This window comes from Ahaetulla prasina, chromosome 4 (genome assembly GCF_028640845.1).
Source record: "Ahaetulla prasina isolate Xishuangbanna chromosome 4, ASM2864084v1, whole genome shotgun sequence".
Lineage (NCBI taxonomy): Eukaryota > Metazoa > Chordata > Lepidosauria > Squamata > Colubridae > Ahaetulla > Ahaetulla prasina.
The window spans coordinates 19,581,088-19,608,914 of record NC_080542.1 but is presented as its reverse complement, the minus strand read 5'-3'; the positions used below and the strand labels follow the sequence as shown (position 1 = coordinate 19,608,914).

The 27,827-nt window shown below is 42.0% G+C and overlaps 1 protein-coding gene across 3 annotated transcripts; it reads left to right on the top strand.

The window, feature by feature from the left end:
- Nucleotides 1-1,025: 1,025 nt before the first annotated feature.
- KAT8 (lysine acetyltransferase 8) lies at nucleotides 1,026-27,232 on the top strand. Of its 3 annotated transcripts, none has more exons than XM_058180465.1 (11): nucleotides 1,026-1,394; nucleotides 5,456-5,530; nucleotides 8,838-9,013; nucleotides 9,779-9,832; nucleotides 10,355-10,519; nucleotides 11,281-11,370; nucleotides 14,414-14,554; nucleotides 19,042-19,135; nucleotides 19,993-20,143; nucleotides 21,903-22,057; nucleotides 25,487-27,232. In XM_058180465.1, exons 1-11 carry the CDS (start codon nucleotides 1,133-1,135, stop codon nucleotides 25,549-25,551), a joined length of 1,428 nt encoding a protein of 475 aa, XP_058036448.1. In that variant the 5' UTR covers nucleotides 1,026-1,132; the 3' UTR covers nucleotides 25,552-27,232. The 3 variants fall into 3 exon arrangements, with proteins under 3 accessions (XP_058036448.1, XP_058036450.1, XP_058036449.1); XM_058180467.1 differs by lacking the exon at nucleotides 25,487-27,232 and adding an exon at nucleotides 22,999-25,480; XM_058180466.1 differs by lacking the exon at nucleotides 25,487-27,232 and adding an exon at nucleotides 22,250-22,974.
- Nucleotides 27,233-27,827: the final 595 nt, after the last annotated feature.

The window sequence follows — 27,827 nt, the reverse complement described above, 5'->3', positions numbered from 1 at the left end:
TGATTTGTTTCCATCCATTGTTTCTTGCCTTGCCTTCTGGTGCTTTGGAAAATAAGTTGACCCCCTCTTCTCTGTGGCAGCCCCTCAAATACTGGAATACTGCTATTATGTCACCCTTAAGTCCTTTTCTCTAGACTGGCCATTCCCAATTCTTGCAACCATTCTCCATTTGTTTTTATCTCCAAGCCCTTAATCATCTTAGTTCCTTTCCTTTGCACCTTTTCCAAAGTCTCAACATCTTTTTCATAACGTAGTGGCCAAAAACTGGATGCAAACTTTGTGGCAGCCCCTCAAATATTGGAACATTGCTATCATGTCGCCTCAAGTCCTTCTTTTCACCTGATTAGACAAGATACATAGTAATAGTAGTAGTAATAGTAGTAGTAGTAGTAGTAATAACAACAACAACTATAATGATGCAGGGTAAAATGAATTGCTTTACTTTTTATAGAGCAGTTTGAACAAAAAATAGTCCCTATGGGGAACAAAAGGGCATCCCACTGGATTCGGGTAACAGCTGGAAAGCACAACCACCACCACGCTATATTTCTGAACTAGTGTTTCTGAACGACAGTGCTCCAGATGTTCCTGAACTACAACTCCCAGCATTCCTTCTCATTAGCTACAGTGGCTGGAATTTCTGGAAATTGTAAGTTAATATCTGAAGGAACCGTCAGGTGTGTGGCGCTATATTCCTGGAAAAGAAAGCACAGCTTCGGCTTAATATCACGGTGAAACAAATGTCAGGGAACTCAAAGGTGCTTTATTTTTCAGAAGGCAACTCGATTTTAGGGGGGATAAAAAGTCCAGTCGCCTTTTTTGGGGGAGGGAAAGCACCTTTGAGACAAGCATGACTTCAATGATTGAGAATATCCATAGAGATTCTTCTCCAGAGACAGTTAAAAAAAAACTCGATTTCCCAGCAACACAGCGCAAGGTGACGGCGTGGCGTCAGGTGACCACGGCCGGTTTACGTCACACGTATGCGCCCCTGCCGGGAAGTTTTATCTCTATGATGACCCAGGGAAATCACTTCCGGTTTGGGCCTGTAAAGTGTGGGGGGTGGGTGAGCCGTTAGATGCGACTGGAGCGTCTTTCCCGCGCCTGAGTTGTTGTCGCGGTGGCGGTTGTCATGGCAGCGGCGGCCGGGCCCGGAGGAGGCGACCCGGCCACCTCTGCGGACGAAGGCGGAGGGACAAGGGGGAGCCCCCCCGGTCCGGACTCACGACGCCTGGGGCCGGGGGGGCGAGAGGAAGAGGAGGCGCCGAGGCAAGGCAGCGCGGGAGGCCTGGGCCACCATAGCCGCCTGTCCTCGTCGCCGCCTTCTCGCGAAGCTGAAGTCACCGTGGAGATTGGAGAGACCTACCTGTGTCGGCGAGGGGACGGGACGTGGCGTAAGTGCCCCCTTCCCCGCCTTCCCTTCCTTCTGTTTTTCAGCGCTTTGTGTTTGTGTGTGTATTTGTGTACGTGTGTGTATTTCACGTGGGAAAGGGCTGCCGTCGTCGAAACGCTTGCCGCAGTGCGCCTTGATCGATGATCAGGGCGGCCCAGGGCTTGTAGTACAGGGAGTCCTCGAGTTACGACCCCAAAGGAGCCCAAAACTGATGTAAGTTGGTTAGTGAGTTTGCCCCACTTTATGACCTTTCTTGCCACGGTTGTCAAATGAATCGCAGCAGTTGTTCCGTTAGTGTCACAGTTGTTAAGTGAATCTGGTTTCCTCCTTGACTTTGCTTGTCAGAAGGTTGCAAAAACTTATCACATGACCATGGGATTTGAAAAAGTTTGCAAAAACTGATCACGTGACCCCAGGACGTGACAACCGAGGTAAATATCAACCACTTGCCAAGAGGCCAAATTATGATCATGTAATCATGGGGGTGCTGCAATAGTAAGTGATTTCTATACCGCCCTGAGTCCTTTGGGAGAAGGGCGGTATAGAAATCAAATAAATTATAATTATAATTCTAAAGTGTGAAAAACGGTCATCAGTCATTTTTTTCTGTGCCGTTGTAACACTGAATGGTCACTAAATGAACTGTTGTAAGTCGAGGACTACATGTACTATATAATTGCTGTTTATGTCCCACCACAAGCCTGTGTAAACAAGGCATTACGAACTTCAGCTGACCAAATTATGGAGGCTGAAGCCAAATACCCCGATTCACTGGCCATTATTTTAGGAGATCTAAACAAGGCAAACTTAAGGAAAGAGCTACCAAAATACTTTCAGTATTTCAGTTGTCCCACTAGAGGCAAGAATACTTTAGACCAGGGGTCTCCAACCTTAGTAACTTTAAGGCTTGTGGACTTCATCTCTGAGAGTTGAAGTCCACAAACCTTAAAGTTACTAAGGTTGGAGACCCCTGCTCTAGGTAATTGCTACACAACACTAAAAGATGCCTATCGGTCCTTACCACGAGCAGCTGTGGGACACTGACCATTGCATGATTCATCTTGTACCTGCTTACAGGCAAAGACTTAAAACCACAAAACCAACAATTAAATCAGTGAAGACTTGGACAAAGGAGGCAAAGTTAAAGCTACAGGCCTGCCTTGACTGCACTGATTGGAATGTTTTTGAAAGTACCTCTGCAGACTTAGATGAACTCACAGAGACTGTAACATAATATGTCAACTTCTGTGAAGACCTACATATACCCACCAGGAACTTGTGAATATACAGTAACAACAAACCTTGGTTCACAGCTAAACTTAAGCAGCTATGTTGTTCCAAAGAGGAAGCCTACCGATAAAATGCTGTACAATCAGGCCAGAAATGTATTAACAAGGGAGATCAGAGCAGCAAAAAGAAGCTACTCTGAAAAGCTAAAGAATCAGTTCTCAACAAATGAACCAGCAAACGTGGAAAACTCATAAAACTATCACCGGCTATGGCAAACCTCTTTCCCAGGCTGAAGGAAATCAGCAAGTGGCAGATGACCTGAACGTGTTTTACTGCAGGTTTGAAAGGAAACTACAACCACTTATCTCCACAACCCCCATCTCAGACACACCAACAACAGCTAAGCCTCCTACAACTGACTCTATCCCATTGGGTTCACAACCCCTAGCGATCACAAAAGGAAGTGCAAGCCCTATTTCACAGACAAAAGTGCCTATTACTATTGATACAATTTTTGCTTTCTCTGCTAGTCACTCTATTTACAGGTTTTTTCGTATTGTGTAATTTTCTCTTTCTTTCTTTCTTTCTTTCTTTCTTTCTTTCTTTCTTTCTTTCTTTCTTTCTTTCTTTCTTTCTTTCTTTCTTTCTTTCTTTTCTATTCTTGCAGCCTCCAGATGCTGCAACATTCACTGTCCAGACTTTTTGTCTTTCTTATTGACAGTTATTAATTCTGGGATGTTATGTGGCAGGTGCTTACCTGTTTGAATTCTAAAGTTGTTATTATTGTCAGTTGCCCAATCAGCCAGATGTTTAGGCCCAATATGGCATTTTTGTCTACCTGTGAATCCTTCCCAAGGCCCTGGGATAGGCAGATGATGATGTTTGATAGCATTAAAAGTATCATCACAGATTGTAAGCTGCTGTAAGTAACGCTGCCTTTTGCAATTGACTGATGGTGACTTTGTTATTATTTTTTTGTTTTCAATCTTTGTATATGTATGTATATTGTATATTTATGATAGGCAGACATTTTTTCTTCCAGTAGTGCTACAACTGCCGGCTCTGATTCCTGAGTCAACAGTCCTGAATCCTATAGGCCGGGGTCCCTGGGCCATGGCCTAGTACTGGCTCGTGTAAGCGGGCAAGCGTGCTCAGACACGCAGCTTCATTTCCATAAATGGAGCTGTGCAGCCGGAACCATCCCCTCTTACCCCACCCCCACCCCCTCCAGTGTCAGTCCACAAAGTTGCAAAAGTTGGGGACCACTGCTATAGCCCATTTGTCACTAGTTGGCCTGGAATACCAACACTGGCACAGTATTTAATTATTAATATTAAAGTTTAATATTCAAATATTAATTATTATTACTTATTTAATTATTGATTTACAACTTTGAATCTCAAATTATTTTAAAGATTCCTAAAATGCCGCAAAATATCTAAAGCCAAATTCATCCTGTGTAGTGTTAAGATGAGCCACTCATAATTTTGAAATGCTCAGGTGTCCTCATTTAATCAATTTCCCCGAAGGAGAAGAAGGAAGCTTATCATATTGGGTTCTGAAGCAAGTAATATGGTTTTGGAGCCACCATTGGACGAATCGGTTTTCATATAAATTATTACCTGATACCCGAAGCTAGACTGATAACTGTTGCCTGATGTCTGAATGTTCTTCCAGCTTCAAGTTTCAGTACAGTCATTTAAGACTGTGATACTTAGCACATCTGATTATACAGATAGTCCTCGACTTACTACAGTTCACTTACTGACCATTCAAAGTTACAATGGCGCTGAAAAAACTTACGACCATTTTTCCCAGTTACAACCTTTACAACATCCCCATGGTCATGTGATCAAAATTCAGATGCTTGGCAGCTGATTCATGATTTATGATGGTTGCAGTGTCCTGGGGTCACATGATCCCATTTTGCGACCTTCTGACAAGCAAAGTCAATGAGGAAGCCAGATTCCCTTAACAACTGTGTTACTTATCAACTACAGTGATTCGCTTAACAACTGTGGCAAGAAAGTTACTAAAATGGGGCAAAACTCACTTAGCAAATGTTTCACTTAACAACAGAAATTGTGATCATAAGTCGAGGACTAGCTATAATACACTGAATGTATAATTTAATTGCAATTGAATATGCATGTACAAATTGCATTCTCATTATTGTCTTGCACTTCTCTAAAGTATTCTTGTACACGTTATAGAAATAAGGGGAAACTTCTCTTTGTTCATACTCCTTAACTTAATTAAAAGTAGTCTTTGACTTATAACCACAAATGAGCCCAAATTTTCTGTTGCTAAGCAAGACATCTGTTAAGTGAGTTTTGCCCCCATTTTATGACCTTTCCTGTCATAGCTGTTAAGTGAATCATTACAGATAGTAAGTTAGTAACACAGTTGTTAAGTGAATTGGGCTCCCCCACTGACTTTGCTTGCAGGAAGGTCACAGAAGGTGATCACATGACCCCAGGATACTGCAACTTTCATAAATATGAGTCGGTTGCCAAACATTGGAAATTTGATCATGTGACCAAGGTGATGCTGTAAAATTTGTAAGTGTGAAAAATGGTAAAAAGGTCACTTTTTTCAAGTAATGCTATAACTTTGAATGGTCACTGTTGTGAATCCAGGACTACATGTACACATGATCCCTGTCAATGCCTCAAGCTTGGATGGTAAGAATGAACTAATTTTTTATAGGCTACTCCCCATGCTGGCTTACTACCTTTTGGAAAAAAAGATGAGTAGTCTTTTTACTGACTTACATTTCTCACTTTTCATGACTGAAATGTCCTTTAACCAGATTAATGGTTGCTTCTTCAGATTCTGCAGAGGTGATTCAGTCTCGGCTCAACGAACAAGAAGCCAGAGAGGAATTTTATGTTCACTATGTAGGATGTAAGTGCCATTTTGAGATTCTGATTCGAATAATGAAAAGAAAATTTTAGAGGTATCTGATCTAGTTCAGTCTTCTCTAATCTCATGCCCTGCAGATAAACTGGAATGATGATTCCTTCAATTCCTAATTAACTGAATTAATCCAATTAAATATAACTGCTTTTTTTTCTGCAGTCTTCCATAAATTAAGTTGTTTCATCAGGTCATTTTGAGATCAGATGAGCATAGGCAGATTTAGTTTAGATGTAGCTTTGGATAGATTTCTAAGTAAGGTATTTTTTTCTGCACACTAATGATAAATTATTAGATAAAGATGTCTCTTAGCACAATGGGATGTAGACCAAGTTGTCCCAATTATCCCAGTTTGTAAGAAAAAGAAGCAGAAGAAAAAAAACGTATGCCTTCATTTCAATATTGAACTCAAGGAAGAAGCTGAAGGAGGGTTTATTGATGGAATCAGGATGACGACTCTGCTTATTTTTTTTTCCAAAAGTTTTTTTTTAATACACACAAACAAATATACAATGCATTTTTTCTGAACAGAGTATTGGCCAGGTTCCAAATTTATACAACTTTTAGTTATCTTCCAACACATTTCGTGTTTCATTTTTTGCATTAATATTTTTTCTCTATTTTTTATTTTCTTTCCTTTATTTATGTTGTATATCTAACCTTATCCTTCGCCCTGAACTCTAATCATTAATCAGCTTTTTTCTCCCTTTTTCCCCTTCTCTCATTACTTCTTCTAAATTAAACCTTTTAATTTCAAATCAATCATTTTTCTATTTTTTGACCCTAAACTCTAAATCCTCCTTTTCCCCCATTATCCCTTTTTCACCTCAGAATATAAATTCAAATATTTTCTTTAAATTCCATTTTTCCAGTCATAAAAATTAATATTTCTACAATTTTACATATTCCACTTATCAGACTTTAAGATCATTTATATATTTGCAGTTCAAAACATTTCATATAATAACTGTATATATAGTTATAACTCTTCATAGTAAACCATAATCAAAAAACTTAGTTAATCTTCATATCATAATATCATTTCAAATATTTTAAAGAATTCCATAATTACCATCAAAAATATTTGATTCTTTCAAATATTTTAGCTAAGTTCCAAATTCCATTATTATTAGAACCATTTAATGTATTTTCAACTATTTTTATATTTTCTTTTCTCTATTCCTCCTTTTTTTCTTCTTTCTCTTAAAATCCCTTACTCTCTTTTGTTTGTCCTGTATTTCTATCTACTCTCCTCCTTCCTTTTTCCCTGTTTTTATTTTCCCACTGTTAATCCCAATCCCTTCTTTGAATTTGTATTTTTTTCCTTCCCCCTTTTTTTTCTCCTTGTCTTTTTCTACCCTATTTTTGTCTAGTCTCCTAATTTGCAGTATATTCCATCTGCTTTTCTTATTCCCGTTTTCATCTTTCTTGCTTTGCCATTGTTAATCCCAGTGTAATCATTTAATTTTTTGGTATTTTTTCTCTTGTCCCCTTCTTTCTCCCTTTGTCTCTTTCCAACCTTTCTATTTTTATCATCATTCATTTTTTCATTATTACTCCCCACACAATTATTTGATTTTTCACAATTAGTAATTTTTTCTTTATGTTAATAGCACTCTCTTGCTTCTTCTTCATAGTTTCTGCATCTACTTGAGTATATTCCAATACAGTTCCTAGTTCATCCGATTTAGATTTTCCATGTAGGATTGTAATTATTTTCTTTGTTTCCAGTTATAAAGATGTATGCATCCTTTTAATCATTTCAATTAGTTCCTGCGCCATTTTGTGTTCTTTGGGTTGTACTTCGTCTTCCTTGGTTATCAAAATCAAACCGCTTGCAAGCACAAAAATCCTCCTCCACAATTCTCACTGCTCTTATCACTTTGAAAGACTTACAGTATTTTCCAAAATACAAATTTAGCATTGTAATTTTTTCCTCCACCTGAAGATGGCTCTCTTCAATCCACAATCCCAATCAACAAGCTATGAGGGTATCCATTTTATTTTATTTTATTTTTTTAAAAATCACCTTCAATATTTACTCTACTTCTTCTTTCTTTTTCTTTTTTTCCCAAAAATTCTGTTTAAAGTCTGTATCCAAATTTATTCAGTTTAACATCCGAATCCAAATCAGTTTAGGAAGGGAAAGAGAGAGAGTGAAAGAAAACTTCACCAGGCTTTTTATTTGTAATTCCTTTCGTTCTTCTTTTTATGGTCAAAAAGACATTTTACAAGTTTTTTATCCTCTCCAAATCTATTTATGGGTTTTTTCTTCTGCTATTTTTTTAAAAAAAATTTTTGTTTACATTTATACCCCACCCTTCTCCGAAGACTCAGGGCGGCTTACAATGTATAAGGCAATATCTCCACAAAATTCCCTTTCGGGCTTTAGGGTTTTAAAAGTTCCATTTTATTTTTCTATTCCTGTATTCACTTTCCTCTACTCCAATTTAGCTGCTGTTTCCCTGCTGGGACACCTTTTACCAAATTAAAAATAGTTTTATTTTTCTGTGAGTTGGCAATCACCCAGCTTCAATATTCCATCCAAATCACCGCTCCTGCTCAAAATCTTGGTCCGGTTGCCCCAGCTTAATGATGGCCACTATGGCCACCGCTGTAAAGTCGAAGAGTTTTCTCTGACCTCCGAGGAACTTGCCAGTTCCTCTTGGTCTTCCGAGATGCCTCTCCTTCTTCTCCATCTCTACAGGACAGTTCTGGTCCGAAGATCCCTCGGTAGCTGTTTGTCAGCCCGGGATTTTGTGAAGCTCATCAGAGCTCGCTATTCCCCGACTGTCTCGCCGTGATGCTTCCGGTCGAATCCTGATGAAGACTCTGCTTAATGTCCATTCCAGATTTTAGTTTTTTCTAGTACTAAAATTGAAGCTGCTGTACACAACAGTCAAAGCTTTGTTTGGGCTGGTGATTTTTTTTTTTGCTGTTGATAAATCACCAGCAGTCAGAAATCCTTGCTGATCATCCAGATCAGGGATCTTCTATCTCAAGGGCCTTATGGACTTAGAATCCCCCAGCCAGTCCTGCTGACTGGGGACTTCTGTGCATTGAAGTCCACAGGTCTTAAAGTTGCCAAGGTTGGACAGCCCTGATCTACAGGTCCATCAGTAGATTCCAGCCTACCTTCTGTTCATTCCAGACTACAGCAAGGCAGGCTGGATTGGCCTTCTCGTTCTCATAATTCGATTTCTAGCTAAAGAACATTTTATATAGAGTGGTTGGAAGGGGAGTGGGGGAATGGTGAGATTTCTGAGATCTCCTAACTTTCCTCCGTCTCTCACAGTCAACCGACGTCTGGATGAGTGGGTGGATAAGAACCGGCTGGCCCTCACCAAGACAGTCAAGGATGCTGTGCAGAAGAACACCGATCAATACATGAATGAGCTTTCGGAGCAGCCCGAGCGCAAAATCACGCGCAATCAGAAGCGCAAGCATGATGAAATCAACCATGTCCAAAAGGTGATGTCCAAGGGACACAACAGGAGAGGTGGCTGGGAAGGTGGAATTTGTGCTGTGTTACATAGTGCAGGTAGCCCTCAACTCACAATCACAATTGAGCCCCTTATTACAATCATTAAATTGCTGCTCTCATTAAGAAAGGCACCCTTGGCAATCCCAATTCACCCCACTGCAGTCATTATGTGGAGCATGGGGTGCCTCAGGTGGTGGAGAGGCGATGGTTGCTGAATGGTCATAGGTTGAGGACTACCTTTATCCATTCCAGAGGTGGGGTGGAAAAAGACTTATGACCGCAATTGAGCCCCAAATTCCTTTTACTAAGTGAGACAGTTGTTAAGTGAATTTTGCCCCATTTTATGACCTTTCCTGTCACAGTTATTAAGAGCCATTGCAGTTCTTAAATTAATAAAATGTTTGTTAAGTAAACCTGGCTTCCCCATTGGCTTTGCTTGTCAGAAGTTCTCAAAGGGGGATCACATGATCCCGGGACACTGCAACTGTCATAAATACATGCCAGTTGCCAGGCGGCTGAATTTTGATTATGTGACCATGGAATGATCGTAAGTATGAAAAATGATCATAAGTCACTTTTTTCAGTGCCATTGTAACTTTGAACAGTCATTAAATGAACTGTTGTAAGTGGAGGACTACCTGTACCCGATTGCACTTTTGGTGCTATTGCAACCCTTATGTTGGTAGTAGAAGGTGGCTTTTCCAGGAGATGCTTGCTGTTACTCACCAGAGCAGTTTTTCCCCCCACCACAGACATATGCCGAGATGGATCCTACCACAGCAGCTTTGGAGAAGGAACATGAGGCGGTGAGTGTTTATCTATACCTAGCCTAGCCATGTCTGGATTGAAACCTGAAAAGTTTTGGAAAAGGGAGCATTACGAGCTGTGGTGGTACAGAGGTTAGGATGCAGTACTGCAGGCTAACTTGTTGCTCACTCCAGGAGTTCGATTTTCACCAGCTCAGGATTGACTCAGCCTTCCATCCTTCCGAGGTTGATAAAATGGGGACCTAAATTGTTGGGGGCAATATGCTGACTGTATAAACTGCTTAGTGCTGTAAAGCACTGTGAAGCGGTATATAAGTCTAAGCACTGTTGCTATTGCTAACTCTGCCCACTGCCAGAAGTTTGATCCTGACCTACTCAAGGTTGACTCAGCTTTCATCCTTCTGAGGCCTGTAAAATGAGAACCCAAAGTGTTGGGGTCAATACGCTGACTCTGCAGACCACTTAGAGTGAGCTGTGAAGCACCATGAAGCGGTATATAATTCTAAGCGCCATTGTTCTGATTGTGTTTGTAGGACACCCCTTACTTTTGTCTCTTCTCAGATCACCAAAGTGAAATACGTGGATAAAATCCATATCGGGAACTATGAGATTGATGCTTGGTATTTCTCACCATTCCCAGAAGACTACGGGAAGCAGCCTAAGCTGTGGATCTGCGAATACTGCCTCAAGTATATGAAGTTTGAGAAGACTTACCGCTATCACCTTGTACGCAAGGGGGAGGACAGTTGCCAGGGGCCGAGGGCTGGGGAAGGTTGGGGTGGGAGAGAATGGAGCTCCAGAGAACCTGTAACTGGAATGAGACGATATCAGAAGGAAGAGAAAACAGTGTTTGAGGAGCAGTACATTTGAATTTGTACTCGGGTAGCCCTCAACTTACAATCACAGTTGAACTCAAAATTTCTGTTGCTAAGTGAGACAGTTGTTTAAGTGAGCTTTGCTCCATTTTACAACTTTCCTTGCCACAGTTGTTAAGTGAATCACTGCAGTCGTTATGGTAATAAGGTGGTGGTTCAAGTGATTCTGGCTTCCCTCTTGACTTGGCTTATCAGAAGGTAGCAAAAGGGGATCACATGACACCAAGACACAACAGCCGTCATAAATACGAGTCAAGAGGCCAAGGTCAAGAGTTGCCAAGAGGCTGAATTTTGATCACATGACCATGGTGCGGCAGTGGTTATAAGTGAAAAACGTTCACAAGTGGCTTTTTTCAGTGCCGTCGTAACTTTGAACGGTCACTCAACAAACTGTTGCAAGTTGAGGATTACCTATATTTAGTTTCAGTACTTCCAGTGTTGTCATCTGAAAAAACCTAAACGAACAATGCTAAAATGAAACTGAAGAATAATAACCTGCTCAAAAGCCAAAGAAATGCAGAAGCTGCGTTGAACAAGTTATTGGGTGAAATTCCTCAGGAAAAAAAACGTTGATTTTGGTACCCATAGGTAGTCTTGTCGTTGTTTTTCCAGGGCCAATGTCAGTGGCGGCAACCTCCAGGGAAAGAAATCTACCGCAAAAACAACATCTCGGTATATGAGGTGGATGGGAAAGATCACAAGGTAAGAGCCCACTTGAACTGCTTCAGGGTTTCCACTGGCTGTTACTGTGCTCCTTTTTTGTGTTCTAGGTGGCGGGTTTGCTATTTTGGGAACCTGCATTTTCCATCTTCACTGTTTGTAAAACCTGGCTCTTCAGATACAAAGCCAGTCACGCTGGATAGTCATAAACAGTCATTAACTACTATATAATTTACTTCTTCCCCATGTTTGCAAGTCGCTTTTAAATAAGGCAAACTATACAGGTGGTTCTCAACATGCGGCCACAATTGAGCCCAACATTTCTGTTGCTAAATGAGACAGATCTTACATGATTTTTCCCCCTTTTATGACCTTTCATGTCACAATCATTAAGTGTGGGGAAATGGTCATAAATCACCTTTTTTAGTGTCATGTTATCTTTGGTCATTAAATGAACTTAAGTTGAGGACTATCTGTATGCAGATAAACTTGTATAGGCCAAAAGCCTTCAATCTTTTCATATAGAAAAAGCTGTATCAAAGACTGCAAATAACGGGGAATAATGCGATGCTAATAAAAATATTTTTGTCATCCAGAATTTCTAAAGCAGGGGTCTCCAACCTTGGCAGCTTTAAGACTTGTGGACTTCAACTCCCAGAATTCTTCAGCCAGCTCTGCTCTGCTGGCTGAGGAATTCTGGGAGTTGAAGTCCACAAGTCTTAAAGCTGCCAAGGTTGGAGACCCCCGTTCTAAAGGATGCATCTAAAAACAAAGACCCCATTGAGCAAATAAGCTCAGACTTGTCAGTCAAGGCACAAATGACTAGGCTCAAATTATCCTACCTCGGACATATTACAGGTAGTCCTCCACTTAACAACAGTTCATTTAGTGAACATTCAAAGTTACAACGGCACTGAAAAAAGTGACATAAGTGTGATTTTTTCGCACTTATGACCATTGCAGCATACTCATGAGATCAAAATTCAAATGCTTGTCAACTTAAGGGCCGGTGAATAGCGCAGGCTGGTAAAGCCTGTTATTAAGAACACAAAGCCTGCAATTACTGCAGGTTCAAGCCCGGCCCAAGGTTGACTCAGCCTTCCATCCTTTATAAGGTAGGTAAAATGAGGACCCAGATTGTTGGGGGGGGCAATAAGTTGACTTTGTAAAAATATACAAATAGAATGAGACTATTGCCTTATACACTGTAAGCCGCCCTGAGTCTTCGGAGAAGGGCGGGGTATAAATGTAAACAAAAAAAAAACAAAAACTGATTCGTATTTATGACAGTTGCAATCTCCTGTTGTTATGGGATCTCCTTTTGCGACCTTCCAACAAGCAAAGTTAGTGGGGAAGCCAGATTCACTTAGCAACCATGTTACTAAGTGAAGAAGTGCAACGGTTCACTTAATGACTGTGGCAAGAAAAGTCATTAAATGACATAAATTTTGGGCTCCACTGTGGTCATAACTTGAGGACTACTGTATGTAAAAGACTCAGCTCTCTGGCGAAGGCTCTAGTGATAGGAAAGATGGAAGGCAAGAGAAGGATAACCAGCAGAAAAATAGAAGATCTCTATTACAGTGGTAATATCTGTACCATTGGGAGTTGGGGATAAATCATAATCGAGAAGGCCCATGTAGGCACTCGGAGTTGATACCAATTTGGCAATACATAATATCTGAAAGGTCCCAGGTTGGGGAAGAGCAATCTTGGGCATGCGTAATAATACGGAGGCTCTTCTGTTGAACCTTTACAGTGGGTTAAATCATAGTTAACACTTGGTTGCAACTGGATTTTGTGAAGACCAATCGGGAAGTTATGGAATGTATAAGACATTGTAGAATATGAAATAGAATAGAATAGAGCTGGAAGGGACCTTGGAGATCTTCTAGTCCAGCCCCCTGCTCAACCAAGAGAACCTATATAATCTTAGACAAGTTACTGTCTAGTCTGTTCTTAAAAATCTCCAGTGATGGAGTGCCCACAAGTTCTAAATGCAAGCTGTTCTACAGATTAATTGTTCTCACTGTTTGGTAATTTCTGCTTAATTCAAGGTTGCTTCTCTCTTTGATTAGTTTCCAACCATTTTGCTTTTATCCTGTGCTTTGGAGAATAATTTCACCCCTCCTTCTTTGTGTCAGCCCCTCAAGTACTGGAATACTGCTATCATGTCACCCCTAATTTTTTTCCTCTAGACTAGCCAAACGTAAAACCTGCAGCCATTCTTGATATGTTTTTGTCTCCAGGCCTTTGATCATCTTAGTTGTTCTTCTCTGAACTTTTTCTAAAGTCTCAACATCTTTTTTGTAGTATGGTGACCAAAATTGGTTGCACTATTCCAAGTGTGGTCTTATAAAAGCGGCACTAATGCTTCGCTTGATCTTGATTCTGTTTTACCTGATCTTGATTCTATCATTCTGAAATCAGAAAATTCATTTTTCTTTTCAAAGAACCAACTTCACGGCTGATTGTAAATTGGGATCGGCAAAGCGATAATTCCAGGACAGGGACCCATCCTGAAACAGGCCTGTGTCATCTGGAATTACTTTGGAACTTCCGGAAGATCCACAAGACTCCCCACAGAATGGGGGGTGGGGTTCTGGTTCAAAGAAGGAAACTTTGGGTTTGCAGATACCTATTTGTGAGGTTCAAAAGCTTCCAAAACAGAAACCTTACACAAAGTTTATTTTCCTTAGATGTGCTCTTTGCTTTTTGAACAAGTTCGAGATGCTGGGTATCACTCTAGAACAGGGGTCCCCAATCCCCCGGTCCGTGGACCGGCACCAGGCCGTGGCATGCCAGAAACCAGGTCATACAAATAAGTGAAGCTCTGAAAAAACCTCTCTCCACGGATCGATCCCTGGTGCCCAAAAGGTTGTGGACCGCTGCTTTAGAAAACCAGATTTTAGTTTTAGACAAGTTACGTTGCGAACAAAGCACTCTTATTTTAGAAAGTTTACCTCAGAGAGACCTTTTGTTTATTTTGATAAGGAAAGACCCAGCAGTCCTCTTTCTCCTCCTTGGTCCTGGATTCCACACTTTTCATTTGTGTCCTTACTGCTTCATGATTTATTTCCCCCAGATTTATTGTCAGAATTTGTGTCTTTTGGCCAAACTGTTCCTGGATCATAAGACCCTCTACTTCGACGTGGAGCCCTTTGTCTTCTACATCCTTACTGAGGTGGACAGGCAAGGAGCCCATATCGTTGGCTACTTTTCCAAGGTACTAGTTGGTGGTGTTTACGGGATGGGGAGTGAATGAATTGTAACTAACTTTGTGACCTAAACGGGTGAACAAACCCAAAAGATGTGCAAAATACTCTCTGCACTACTGGTTTTAAATGTTGTGTTTGAAAACTTAGGCTCTTTTGATCCAGGGAAAAACACAGTGGTTCTAAGTACAAGGGCTTTGGGATAGATAACAATAGCACTTATATACCACTTCGCAGTGCTTTACAGTCCTCTCTAAGCGGTTTATAGAGTCAGCGTATTGCCCTCCACAATCTGGGTCCTTATGGGAACAGGGAAAAAGTCGAGAAGAGTGATGGTGATGGCTGACGGATGGTCCTAGGAAGATTGGGAGGGGCAAGAAGGCTGTCAGAAATGGTTGTGGGGAGGGAGAGGAGGAAGAACTCTGGAAGATTAGGGCTGTGTGAAAATCAGGATGATTATTATTATTTTTTTACAAGAGAGGCCATTCACTCCATCTATGCCTATTTTGCACACAACCAACCAAGCATTCTGACTGACCAAATCATGGCTGACCCAAATAATTCAGCAAATTTTCCGAACTGAGGGTGCTGCTGCTTTTTTATGTGCACCCACAAGTGAGCACTTAGAAACTTATTTCTGTGTGTTTAAAATTAGTGTATTATTTATTTATTTATTTATTAATCGTATTTATATACCGCCCTATCTCCCGAAGGACTCAGGGCGGTTCACAGGCAAATAAAAACACATAAATACAGATTAAAATAACAATTAAAAAACTTATTCTAAAAGGCCGAATGTTTAAAAACAATATAAAAAAAATAAAACCCATTTAAAACCAATAAATTTAAAATCTAATCCAGTCCTGCGCAGATGAATAAGTGTGTTTTAAGCTCGCGACGGAAGGTTCGGAGGTCCGGAAGTTGACGAAGTCCTGGGGGTAGTTCGTTCCAGAGGGTGGGAGCTCCCACAGAGAAGGCCCTTCCCCTGGGCGTCGCCAGACGACACTGCCTCGCTGACGGCACCCTGAGGAGTCCCTCTCTGAGAGCGCACAGGTCGGTGAGAGGTATTCGGTAGCAGTAGGCGGTCCCGTAAATAACCCGGCCCTATGCCATGGAGCGCTTTAAAGGTGGCTACCAAAACCTTGAAGCGCACCCGGAAGGCCACAGGTAGCCAGTGCAGTCTGCGCAGGATAGGTGTCATACGGGAGCCACGAGGGGCTCCCTCTATCACCCGCGCAGCCGCATTCTGGACTAACTGCAGCCTCCGGATGCCCTTCAAGGGGAGCCCCATGTAGAGAGCGTTGCAATAATCCAGGCGAGACGTCACGAGGGCGTGAGTGACCGTGCATAGGGCATCCCGGTCTAGAAAGGGGCGCAACTGGCGCACCAGGCGAACCTGGTAGAACGCTCTCCTGGAGACGGCCGTCAAATGATCTTCCAGAGACAGCCGTTCATCCAGGAAGACGCCCAAGTTGCGCACCCTCTCCATCGGGGCCAATGACTCGCCTCCAACAGTCAGCCGTGGACTCAGCTGACTGTACCGGGATGCCGGCATCCACAGCCACTCTGTCTTGGAGGGATTGAGCTTGAGCCTGTTTCTCCCCATCCAGACCCGTACAGCTTCCAGACACCGGGACAGCACTTCGATAGCTTTGTTGGGGTGGCCCGGTGTGGAAAAGTACAGCTGGGTGTCATCCGCGTACAGCTGGTACCTCACACCAAAGCCACTGATGATCTCACCCAGCGGCTTCATATAGATGTTGAACAGAAGGGGCAAGAGAATCGACCCCTGCGGCACCCCACAAGTGAGGCGCCTCGGAGCCGACCTCTGCCCCCGTCAACACCGTCTGCGACCGATCGGAGAGATAGGAGGAGAACCACCGATAAACGGTGCCTCCCACTCCCAATCCCTCCAACCGGCGCAGCAGGATACCATGGTCGATGGTATCGAAAGCCGCTGAGAGGTCTAATAGGACCAGGGCAGAGGAACAACCCCTATCCCTGGCCCTCCAGAGATCATCCACCAACGTGACCAAAGCCGTCTCCGTGCTGTAACCGGGCCGGAAACCGGACTGGAACGGGTCTAGATAGACAGTTTCATCCAGGTGTAAGGGAAACTGATATGCCACCATACTCTCTACAACCTTCGCCGCGAAGCGTAGTGTAAAATTTTAAAAGTTCAGAAGTAGAAAATGCAGTTTAAAAAACATGCCCGTGTTTTTTCAGTTGACATCTGACAGGGAGGTAGAGAAGAAATTGCGCTGGCAGAGAGAGAAAGAGGGAGGGGGAGAGAGATCTCGGAGTCTCTGGTTTCCTCTGAAATCTGCAATATCACATTTAATTATTGTTGGAAAACTTTAACCACAGACATAAGGACAAATTTTATTGCAACTAAAATTCAACAAGTAGTATAAAAAACCTGCAGTGGAGTAGGCTCCGTAACAGAAAGCTGTGCAAAGAATTGGATTAATTCAACTCCACACAATCCTGGAATCATGCAGGGTCACTTACTATGAGTCCGAAAAACCAGATGGCCATAGGTTGTTCTTACTGGAATTAAATTGGAAAAGAACATGGTATGCAGTCTACCTTGAACTTTTGGATGATTGATGGGGTACAAACGTAATAGGTAATTTAAATATACAGTGGGGCAAAAAAGTATTTAGTCAGCCACCAATTGTGCAAGTTCTCCCACTGAAAAAGATGAGAGAGGCCTGTAATTGTCATCATAGGTATACCTCAACTAGGAGAGACAACATGAGAAAACACATCCAGAAAATCACATTGTCTGATTTGTAACAAATTTATTTGCAAATTATGGTGGAAAATAAGTATTTGGTCACCAACAAACAAGCAAGATTTCTGGCTCTCACAGACCTGTAACTTCTACTTTAAGAGGCTCCTCTGTTCTCCACTCATTACCTGTATTAATAGTACCTGTTTGAACTTGTTATCAGTATAAAAGACACCTGTCCACAACCTCAAACTGTCACACTCCAAACTCCACTATGGTGAAGACCAAAGAGCTGTCGAAGGATACCAGAAACAAAATTGTAGACCTGCACCAGGCTGGGAAGACTGAATCTGCAATAGGCAAGCAGCTTGGTGTGAAGAAATCAACTGTGGGAGGAATAATTAGAAAATGGAAGACATACAAGACCACTCATAATCTCCCTCGATCTGGGGCTCCATGCAAGATCTCACCCAGTGGGGTCAAAATGATCACAAGAACGGTGAGCAAATATCCCAGAACCACACGGGGGGACCTAGTGAATGACCTGCAGAGAGCTGGGACCAACGTAACAAAGGCTACCATCAGTAACATACTACACCACCAGGGACTCAGATCCTGCAGTGCCGGACGTGTCCCCCTGCTTAAGCCAGTACATGTCTGGGCCCGTCTGAAGTTTGCTAGAGAGCATTTGGATGATCCAGAAGAGGATTGGAAGAATGTCATATAGTCAGATGAAACCAAAGTAGAACTGTTTGGTAGAAACTCAACTCCTCGTGTTTGGAGGAGAGAGAATGCTGAGTTGCATCCAAAGAACACCATACCTACTGTGAAGCATGGGAGTGGCAACATCATGCTGTGGGGCTGTTTCTCTGCAAAGGGACCAGGACGATTGATCCGTGTAAAGGAAAGAATGAATGGGGCCATGTATCGTGAGATTTTGAGTGCAAACCTCCTTCCATCAGCAAGGGCACTGAAGATGAAACGTGGCTGGGTCTTTCAGCATGACAATGATCCTAAACACACCGCCTGGGCAACGAAGGAGTGGCTCCGTAAGAAGCATTTCAAGGTCCTGGAGTGGCCTAGCCAGTCACCAGATCTCAACCCCATAGAAAACCTTTGGAGGGAGTTGAAAGTCCGTGTTGCCCAGCGACAGCCCCAAAACATCACTGCTCTAGAGATCTGCATGGAGGAATGGGCCAATATACCAGCAACAGTGTGTGAAAACCTTGTGAAGACGTACAGAAAACGTTTGATCTCTGTCATTGCCAGCAAAGGATATATAACAAAGTATTGAGATGAACTTTTGATATTGACCAAATACTTATTTTCCACCATAATTTGCAAATAAATTTGTTACAAATCAGACAATGTGATTTTCTGGATGTGTTTTCTCATGTTGTCTCTCCTAGTTGAGGTATACCTATGATAACAATTACAGGAGTCTCTCATCTTTTTCAGTGGGAGAACTTGCACAACTGGTGGCTGACTAAATACTTTTTTGCCCCACTGTATATAAGGAAGGAAAGAAGATGGTAAATAAATCAGTACCAAGATCTCTTTAGTAGAGAATTTGCAGCAGGAGGGGAAGCAGGGATTTTAACCACGACAGTGGAGCAAGCTTCTTTTTAGGGCTGCCAGATGTAAAGGATGCAATTGGTGACTGGTGGTTTTTTTTTAATGTGTTTTTCTGGATGTCGATTCCTCTGCTGAATGCTAGATTCCCTAGCATCATTTATGTGATTTGTGATTTCTTTTCCCCTCTAGGAGAAAGAATCTCCAGATGGAAATAACGTGGCTTGTATCCTGACCTTGCCCCCTTATCAGAGACGGGGTTATGGGAAATTCCTCATTGCATTCAGTAAGATTGTTTGAATGATAAGTATAAACTTCAAAGTTGATTATCAGTGTCTTAATTGCTGCTTGGTGTTGGATTTGTAAATAGAAACTGTGGTGACAATCCCAAAGATGCTTTTTCAGTGGGCAGCTGGACTTCCTTGTTTTTTCTTTGAAGACCTTTCCTTTCTCATCTAAGAAGCTTCTTCAACTCTGACTGGATGGTGGGGAATGGAAGGATTAATACTCCTTGCAGACAGCTGGTCATTTGCATCCTTTCAGAGAGTCGTTGAGGCCACTTGGAGGTTTATCTGTGTCCTCAGGGTCACCTGAGTGGTGCAAATAGGTGTGGAGCCTTCTTGGCTGCATATGTTTTTCTGCCCTGTGTCCCTTCACTGTTGAAGACAGGCTCAGGCTATTGGGGATGAGTCTATGTTGTCTGCATCTCAAACTGACGGGCAGTTTTTCTGGAAATCTGTTCATACTCCCACCCCCGTTCCCAGGGTGTTCATTCCAAAGTGCATAGCTAAAAGTCTGTGGAGATTCTTAGTCATCCAGGTCATGGTTGTCCCATGTTTTGTTTTGTTTTTTCTAAACAAGAGAATCCAGTTGCCTCCTGAAAAAGCACCTTTGGGACAACCATCACCTGGATAATTGAGAATGTTCGTGGACCCCTGGTGACATGTTAACTTCTGCTATATCTGCCCTAATTCCCCCTCCCCTTTGTAACACCCCTGTTAAATATTTAGCCCTTACATTTTGAAGTCACTTTATTAAAAAGTGTGAGTTTTGATCTGGCCTGAGCTTTCCCTTGCCCTTGAAATGTCTGTTCCTGAACGGAGATGCTTTTAAGGCCTTGACTTCTGATCTCTTCTTCCCCAGGCTATGAGCTCTCCAAACTTGAAAGCACTGTGGGATCCCCCGAAAAGCCCCTTTCGGACCTTGGCAAGCTGAGTTACCGTAGCTATTGGTCATGGGTATTACTAGAGATCCTTCGGGATTTCCGGGGCACTCTTTCCATCAAGGATCTCAGGTGAGTGAAGATTTGGCTACTAGTCCTACAGCAGTACTTAGTTTTCAGCTATTTGTAAAATATAAATAAAAGTGCCAGTGCCACAGTGGTTACAATGCAGTCCTCAACTTATGACCACAACTGAGCCCAAACTGTATGTTGTTAAGTGAGAAATTTGCCCCATTTTACAACTTTTCCTGCCTTATTTGTTAAGTGAGTCACTGTAGTTCTTGAACTAGTCACATGGTTATTAAGTGAATCTGGCTTCTCCATTGACTTTGTTGTCAGAAGGTCACAAAAGGAGAACACATGACACTGCAGCCATCATAAATGTGAGTCATTTGCCAAGCCTCTGGATGTAAATCATGTGACCATGGGGATGCTGCGATGATCATAAGGGTGAAAAATGGTTCATAAGTCGCTTTTTCAGTGCCGTTGTAACTTTGAATGGTCCCTAAATGAACTGTTGTAAGTTGAGGACTACCTGTATTGCAGGCTAATTCTGCCCACAACAGATGTTCGATCCTGAAGGGGTTCAAGGCAGTGGTGGAATTCAAATTTTTTTACTACAGGTTCTGTGGGAGTGGCTTGGTAGGTGTGATGTGGCTTGGTGGGCATAGCAGGGGAAGGATATTGCAAAATCTCCATTCCCACCCCACTCTGGGGCTACTCAAAATTTCTGCTTCCGGTTCTCCAGAACCTGTCAGAACCTACTGAATTTCATTGCTGGTTCAAGGTTGACTCATCTTTCCATCCTTTCCAAGGTGGATTAAATGAGGACCCAGATTGTTGTGGGAAATATGCTGACTCTATAAACCCCTTAGAGAGACTGTAAAGTACTGTGAGGCAGTATGTAAGTCTAACATGCTATTGCTATTTGTTTAGTGACCAAAGTTACAGTGGCACTGAAAAAGTGACTTACAGCAGGTCCTTGCACTTACAACGGTCATAGCCTTTCTACAGTCACATGACCAAAATCCAGGCACTTGACTACTGGCATGTATTTATGATGGTTGCAGAGTCCTGGGGTCATGTGATCAATATTTGGGAGCCAACAAAAACAATGAGGGGAAGCCAGATTCGCTTAATGACTGCAGGATTTACTTAACAACACAATCATTCACTTAAGAGCCATGGTAAAAATCACAAAATTGGGCATGACTCGCCTAACTACTGCCTTGTTTAGCATTGGAAATTCTGGCCTTAAGTCAAGGGCAACCTGTAGCAAGAGGTGTGAGTGTCGAGGGAGGACTGTATGCCCTTCTGTAGTATTTGATGTGGAGTAGCTTTGACTGAACGTAATAAGGCCTATGTCAACTCTGAAGTTGGCCTGACTGAGGCCATCTTTGAGGCTTCAGTGTTACCACAGCGGAGATTAGGGTTAGGGAGTGGGAATAGAGATAGCTGGAGGTTTGTAGCCAAAACAAAATACTTTCCCCTGGGAACCAAGGACATTCCAACACCTGGCTGAAGAGAGGAGGAGTGATGTTATCAAGCAACTGGACAGCATCCTGATTGGACCATGTGACTGTTTGTTTGGGAAAAGTGGAAAACCTTTACTTTTAATTAGTTGAAACCACAGGAACCTTTAGAGTCAGGTTTCACAAGCCTATGCCAATATGATATACCCAATAAAACTGTTCTTTGAGGAATCTATCTGCCTCGGAGTTCTGATTGTTATGGGTGAATTACTTGGAACTCTGACAGCCTATTTACTAGGACTCCTGACTTCCTCTTATCTGGTCCTTGTCTAACACACACCTTGTTTCCCTCGCCACAGCCAGATGACGAGCATCACGCAGAACGATATCATCAGCACCTTGCAGTCCCTGAACATGGTTAAGTATTGGAAGGGGCAGCACGTCATCTGCGTCACTCCCAAGTTGGTGGAGGAGCATCTCAAAAGTGCTCAGTATAAGAAGCCGCCAATCACAGGTACCGACCAATGGGGAAATGGTGGGGGCGGGATGCAGTAGTGGTTCATCCTGCTTTCAGCTCAAAGTCTGACTTGCAGCTTATAAATATTCAATGTGGTGCTCGCCTTCTCTTTTTCTTTCTCTCTCCCTCTCCCCCTCCCTGCTCCTCCTCTCTCCTTTCCTACCCCCCCCCCACACCTCCCCCATACAGTTTCCAGATCTGCAGTGATAGCAGAACTGAAATAATCTCCAGCCAATTTCTTAAATTTGCTGGATTTAGCTTCTTGGCCTTCAACCCTCCACTCCCCACAGCCTTTTTTATCCATGCAGTTCCGGTTTAAACAATTGTATTACTTTATAATACAGTGTACAAAGAAAATACAAAAGTAAATAGTAAGGAAATTAGGGCAAAAGGGAAGAGAAAGGTCAGGGAAAGCAAGGGGGAAAAAGACATTGACTTCCGACTTCCTTTGGTGCAATAGAATAAGGCATTAACATCAAACCTCAACTTTTTTGCTTTTACATAATAATATAAACTAGCCATTTCTATAACAACAAATCTATCTAATCGGTAAAATCCAAAATCAAAGTTTCATTTTTTTCCACCTGAAGCACAAAGTCCAGAAGTGGTTTCAAAGTAGTCTATGCCAGGGGTCCCCAACCTTGGCAACTTTAAGACTTGTGGACTTCAACTCCCAGAATTCCTCAGCCAGCTTTGCTGGCTGGGGGATTCTGGAAGTTGAAGTCCAAAAGTCTTAAAGTTGCCAAGGTTGGAGACCCCTGGTCTATGCAGTTCTTACAATAACTGCATTGTCTCCATCTTACTTCTATTTTTTAGTGCCACCTGTTGCTTCTTTAATTTCCCAGTTTTTACCATCCTCATATATGTTGCTTCCTGTCTTTTAGCTTTCTTGAGTGGGTGAGGATACATCCGTTTTTCTTTCTCTCTGAAACATGCAGGTAGTCTTCGACTTACAACAGTTCGTTAAGAGATCATTCAAAGTTACAATGGCACTGAAAAATGTGGCTTATGAGTGGTTTTCACAGTTATAACCTTTCCATTTGCCATTTGTGACTTTCCCTGGGGACTTCCAAAAGCTACGTCAATGGAGGAAGCTGGATTTGCTTAAAGTCCATGTGATTTGCTTAATGACTATGGTAGAATGGTTGTAAAAGTGGGTACAATTATTGCTTAGCAGCAGTAGTTCTGGTATCAATTGTGGTTGTAAATTGAGGACTGCCTGCAATGAGGTCAGTTTCCCAGTTTTTCCTCAAGCAGCATTCTTAAACAACATACGAAGAACGGTTGCAGGAATTTGGTGTGTCTAGTCTAGTAAAAAGAAGGGCCAGGGGATGACATGATAGCAGGGTTCCAATATTGGAGGCGCTGCCACAAAGAACAGGAGAGTCAACCTATTTTCCAAAGGACCTGAAAGTAGGACAAAAAACTAACCAAGGAGAGAACTAGCTCAGAAATAAGGAGAAATTTCCTGTCAGTGAGAACAATCAACCAGGGGAACAGCTTGCCTTCAAAAATTGTGGGAGGCTTTTGAGAAGAGATTGGACAGTCATTTGTCTGAAATTGTATAGCGTCTCCTGTTTGAGCAGGGGGTTGGACTAGAAGACCTCCAAGGCACCTTCCAACTCTTTATTATTCTGAGTTCTATTTTTTCACCTCCATGCTTATGGAGAGCTCTCCTCAGGCCATTGCCTACGTTGAAATCTGCTTGCTTCTAAACTTGTCCTGTCCGTTTTGTTTTCCTGAATCATGGAACTGCTTTCCTGTCTTTGCTGTGCCCTTTAATCCCAACTAAACTGACGTTCTTGGGATTCCTTCCAAGGAATGGACTTCAAACTGTTCAGTCTCCTAAGCAATTGATTTCATTTCCCTTGCACCAGCCCAGACAGTTAATATTTAACTCCCATAAGATAGCCAGGGAGGATTATTTATTCAGGTTACCATATCGGAATGAAGAAGAGACGCTGAGAAAAGGCTAATCTTTTATTTGAAGCATGTTTCATATGATGGATGTTCATAGGGTGATATTGTTTTAGAAGAAAGTGTTGCCAGTCTCCACTTGCCCCTTTCATTAACAGAATTGGAAGGGACCTTGTAGGTCATCTAGTCCAACCCACCCACCCCCCAAGCAGGAGACCTGACACCATTCTGACAGATGGCATTCCAGAGCTTTGGGTCAGAGCACCCAAGGACAAACACAGTAGCTAAGGAAAAAAAATACTTTTTTGATTGTTTGGTGGAACATAAATCATTCAGCATATAGTGTGTACTCAATTTATGCTGTTTCATGTTTGAGTTTCCACTCATAGCTGGATGTTTATCTAACCTTGGCTCACTTTATACCACTTCAACCTGTGCACACCGGATCTTTCCTGTTTTTCATCACAAGCAGCGGTATAACATAAAACGCAAAGAAACTGAAATATTTGTATATTATGAGTATAAACATTTAAATGACTCCTCACTGCACTATAAAGCCGTTTCCTCAATTAAGCCAGACAACTCGCTCTGAATTTATTGACAACTGTGCCAGGTATCTGTTAAGAGTCATCTCGAAAGAAATTAGATGTTACAGATTTTTGCTGAAAGAGGTATTGTTATTTTTTCCCCCAGGGAGCGGATGACGTTGCTCCTGTTACGTAAATATGTCATTTATGTAACAGGAGCTTCAGGGAGATTATTTGGACCCCCTCCCAGATCTCTTTCCTTTTCAAAAGGGGGCTGGGTCAGGAGCTGCCTACTGGGCGGGGCAGAAGGTCTGTGAAGCTGGTACAAACAAGGCATAAACTCTTGCATTGTAGCCTGAATGGCCACCAGGGCCTCTTAAATCTAAAATGAATCTGCCACGGCACTTGCAAGTAGTTCTCAGGTTATTACCATAGTTGAGCCCAAAATTTCTGTTGCTAAACAAGACAGTGACTTCGGCTTAATTTTACAGCCTTTCTTGGCACAGCTGTTAAGTGACTCACTGTAGTTGTTAAGTTAGTAATGCAGTTATTAACTGAATCTGTCTTCCCCATTGACTTGGCTTGTCAGAAGGTCACAAAAGGGAATCCCCCATCCCTGGGACACTGCAGCCATCATAAATATGAGCCAGCTGCCAAGCATCCAGATTTTATGAAAAATGGTCATAGGTCAATTTTTTTAATGCTGCTGTAACTTCAAACGGTCACTAAATGGTTGTAAGGCAAGCCTGCATTTGTGTTTGCCATTATTAGTCCAAGGCATAATTTTATTCAAGGTGGTATCTGTTGCACTTTCTCTAGTCCTCAATTTGGTTAACCTGTTGTATTTTCATCTATATTCTTAGTTGAGGCACAGACATCCATGCCCCATTATATTCGAGATAGTGATGGACTTTGTCTGACAGCTCTGCCTTTTTCCACTTACCTGTTCAGACCTAAGTCTTTTTCCCCCCTCTTTCTCCAGTGGATTCTCTCTGCCTGAGATGGGCACCTCCTAAACACAAGCAAGCCAAGATTTCAAAGAAGTGAAGGAAAAACCAACTTGAAAAAATGAAAGGGTTTGGCTCCACATCTGCTTTTTTATTTTAGAAGATGTTCAGTAATTTAGCATTGCTGCCAGTCTTTTACAGAAAGGGCATACATGGAACAGATGGTTTGGGGTTATGAGAAACACCTGAAAACAGGTGATTTTTGAGTTTGCAGCAATTCTGCCCAGGTTGGTTCATTTGAATGAAGAGCTACCTATTTATCCCCTTTTTTTTCTTCTGTTGCTCGATATAGGACTGGTTTTTTGTTATTTCTTGCCAAACTTGTTATCTTCTCTAAAATAGACATCCTCATTCTTATCATAAAAGGAGCAGATAAATTATTCTATCATTTCTGATTGACCATTCTAACTGACTTTGTGATATTACTAGTCCTGGAATCAAAGAGGTAATTAAATATTGGCAGAATTGTGGTAGAACACAAAAGCATCTGAGCAGTAAATAAACACAGGGGTTGGATATTTGAGCAGCATATGGTCAATGAAAGTTGGAGGCAATGTTTACTACCAGTAATACTGAAAACTAGATTATTGACTATCCTAGGAAGGAAGATTGACTTCTCCAAAAGAGATGCTGGAGATCTCCAGCTTATTGAAACACTGAACAATCAGCCTTGTTCGAAATTTGGAAAAAAAATGTGTCTTCTGTAATTCTCTAAGTCTCTCTTGGTAGATCTGTTGACGCTCTCAGTATCTTCAAAAGGAGGCAAGTCTATCAAAGCTCATACATGTTTTTAGGCATACTAGATAAATAGCTTGAATCCTTCTTCCACTGTCACATAGCTATTAGCAATGTGGGGACAAGAGAGAGAGAATGTTTTGAAGCAGTATCACTGGCTCCAAAGTCAATTTTTAAGATCAGTGCTGCCAAAATAATAAGTTGTATTAGAATTGAATGCTTGGTAGCCAGTAGCACGAGAGTCATGATTTGGATGTTAAGACTCGGGGGTGGGGTGGGGAGTGAAAATAAGCACATATAAAAAGGCTGTTCTGAGGTGCAGTGTGGCTTCTATGATGTTACTAAAAGGAATTGACTAATTCCTTTTGCAGAGCCTCAAAGGAAATGGTTCTCTCTAGGAACAAAACATTGAACGAGGGTGGGGAAAAATGTTCTTTTAAATTAGGTGCCCTTCTAAAAGGCAGCCTTTACCCAGATGAATGAATGAACTCTGGATTGGAGAAAACTGTCTAGAACAGGGGTCTCCAACCTTGGCAACTTTAAGACTCGTGGACTTCAACTTCCAGAATTTCTCAGCCAGCTTTGCTGGCTGAGGAACTCTGAGAGTTGAAGTCCACAAGTCTTAAAAGTTGTCGTGGTTGGAGACCCCTGGTCTAGAAGGATATTGTAGGATTGCTCAACATTTCCCCCTTCTATCTTATGAACCATATTTATTGGTGATCAAATGAGAAGGGGCTTTTCCAAAAGATCAAAAGTCTCTTTGAAGCGATCAAGTGAACCGAAGAGGAAAAACTTTATAACACTGGTTTCCTCTGAGGTCCTTGCATACTTTCAGTCCTGGCGACCGTGATTTTGGGAGGACCCTGAAGCTTGTGGATGTCTTGAGTAGAAACATCTATTCACCATAGTTGCTGTAGTTATTGTGTATACCATATATATAGTGTGTTCTGCTTAAGAAATATTTTAATAAAAAAAACATAACACAAGTGCTGTGCCGTTTTTATGACTCATTTACAAGAATTACAGCTGATCCTTAATGGTGGCACAGTGAAAAAACTGCCAACGACAAGGAACAACCCTGGGAAAGGAAAACTAGAGAAAAGATCCTTCTAAGGAGGAACAAACCTATAACAGGAAATGAAGTCTAATTTGTATCATTATGCTTAGGTCACAGAAACCATGTCCTTTTCATAACAGGTAGTTCACACTTGTTACCCTTCTTGTGAAGGGGTTTACTAATGCATCTCTTCCTCATTTTCACAAGGTTTGACTAACAACAGCACACCAAGATGTTAATTGTTTTAACACCCAACCTCGATGAACCTCACTTGCCAAATATGACTGGGTTGTTTTTCTTGATCAGCTTGGGTCTAGTGACAGTTTGGTATAAGAATTGCACACCTATCATAATCCCAGACTCTTGACCAACTCATGCCAAGTATTCATGCCACAGCTCATGTGACAAGATCAATTGCATGAGTCATTTTGCTCAGCTGCAGGCAATGCAGATCCTGGTAGTTTGGCATCTACTTCCTGCATGCCTTCTGGAGAACTCTACCTGTAGATATGTTAATGCTCATA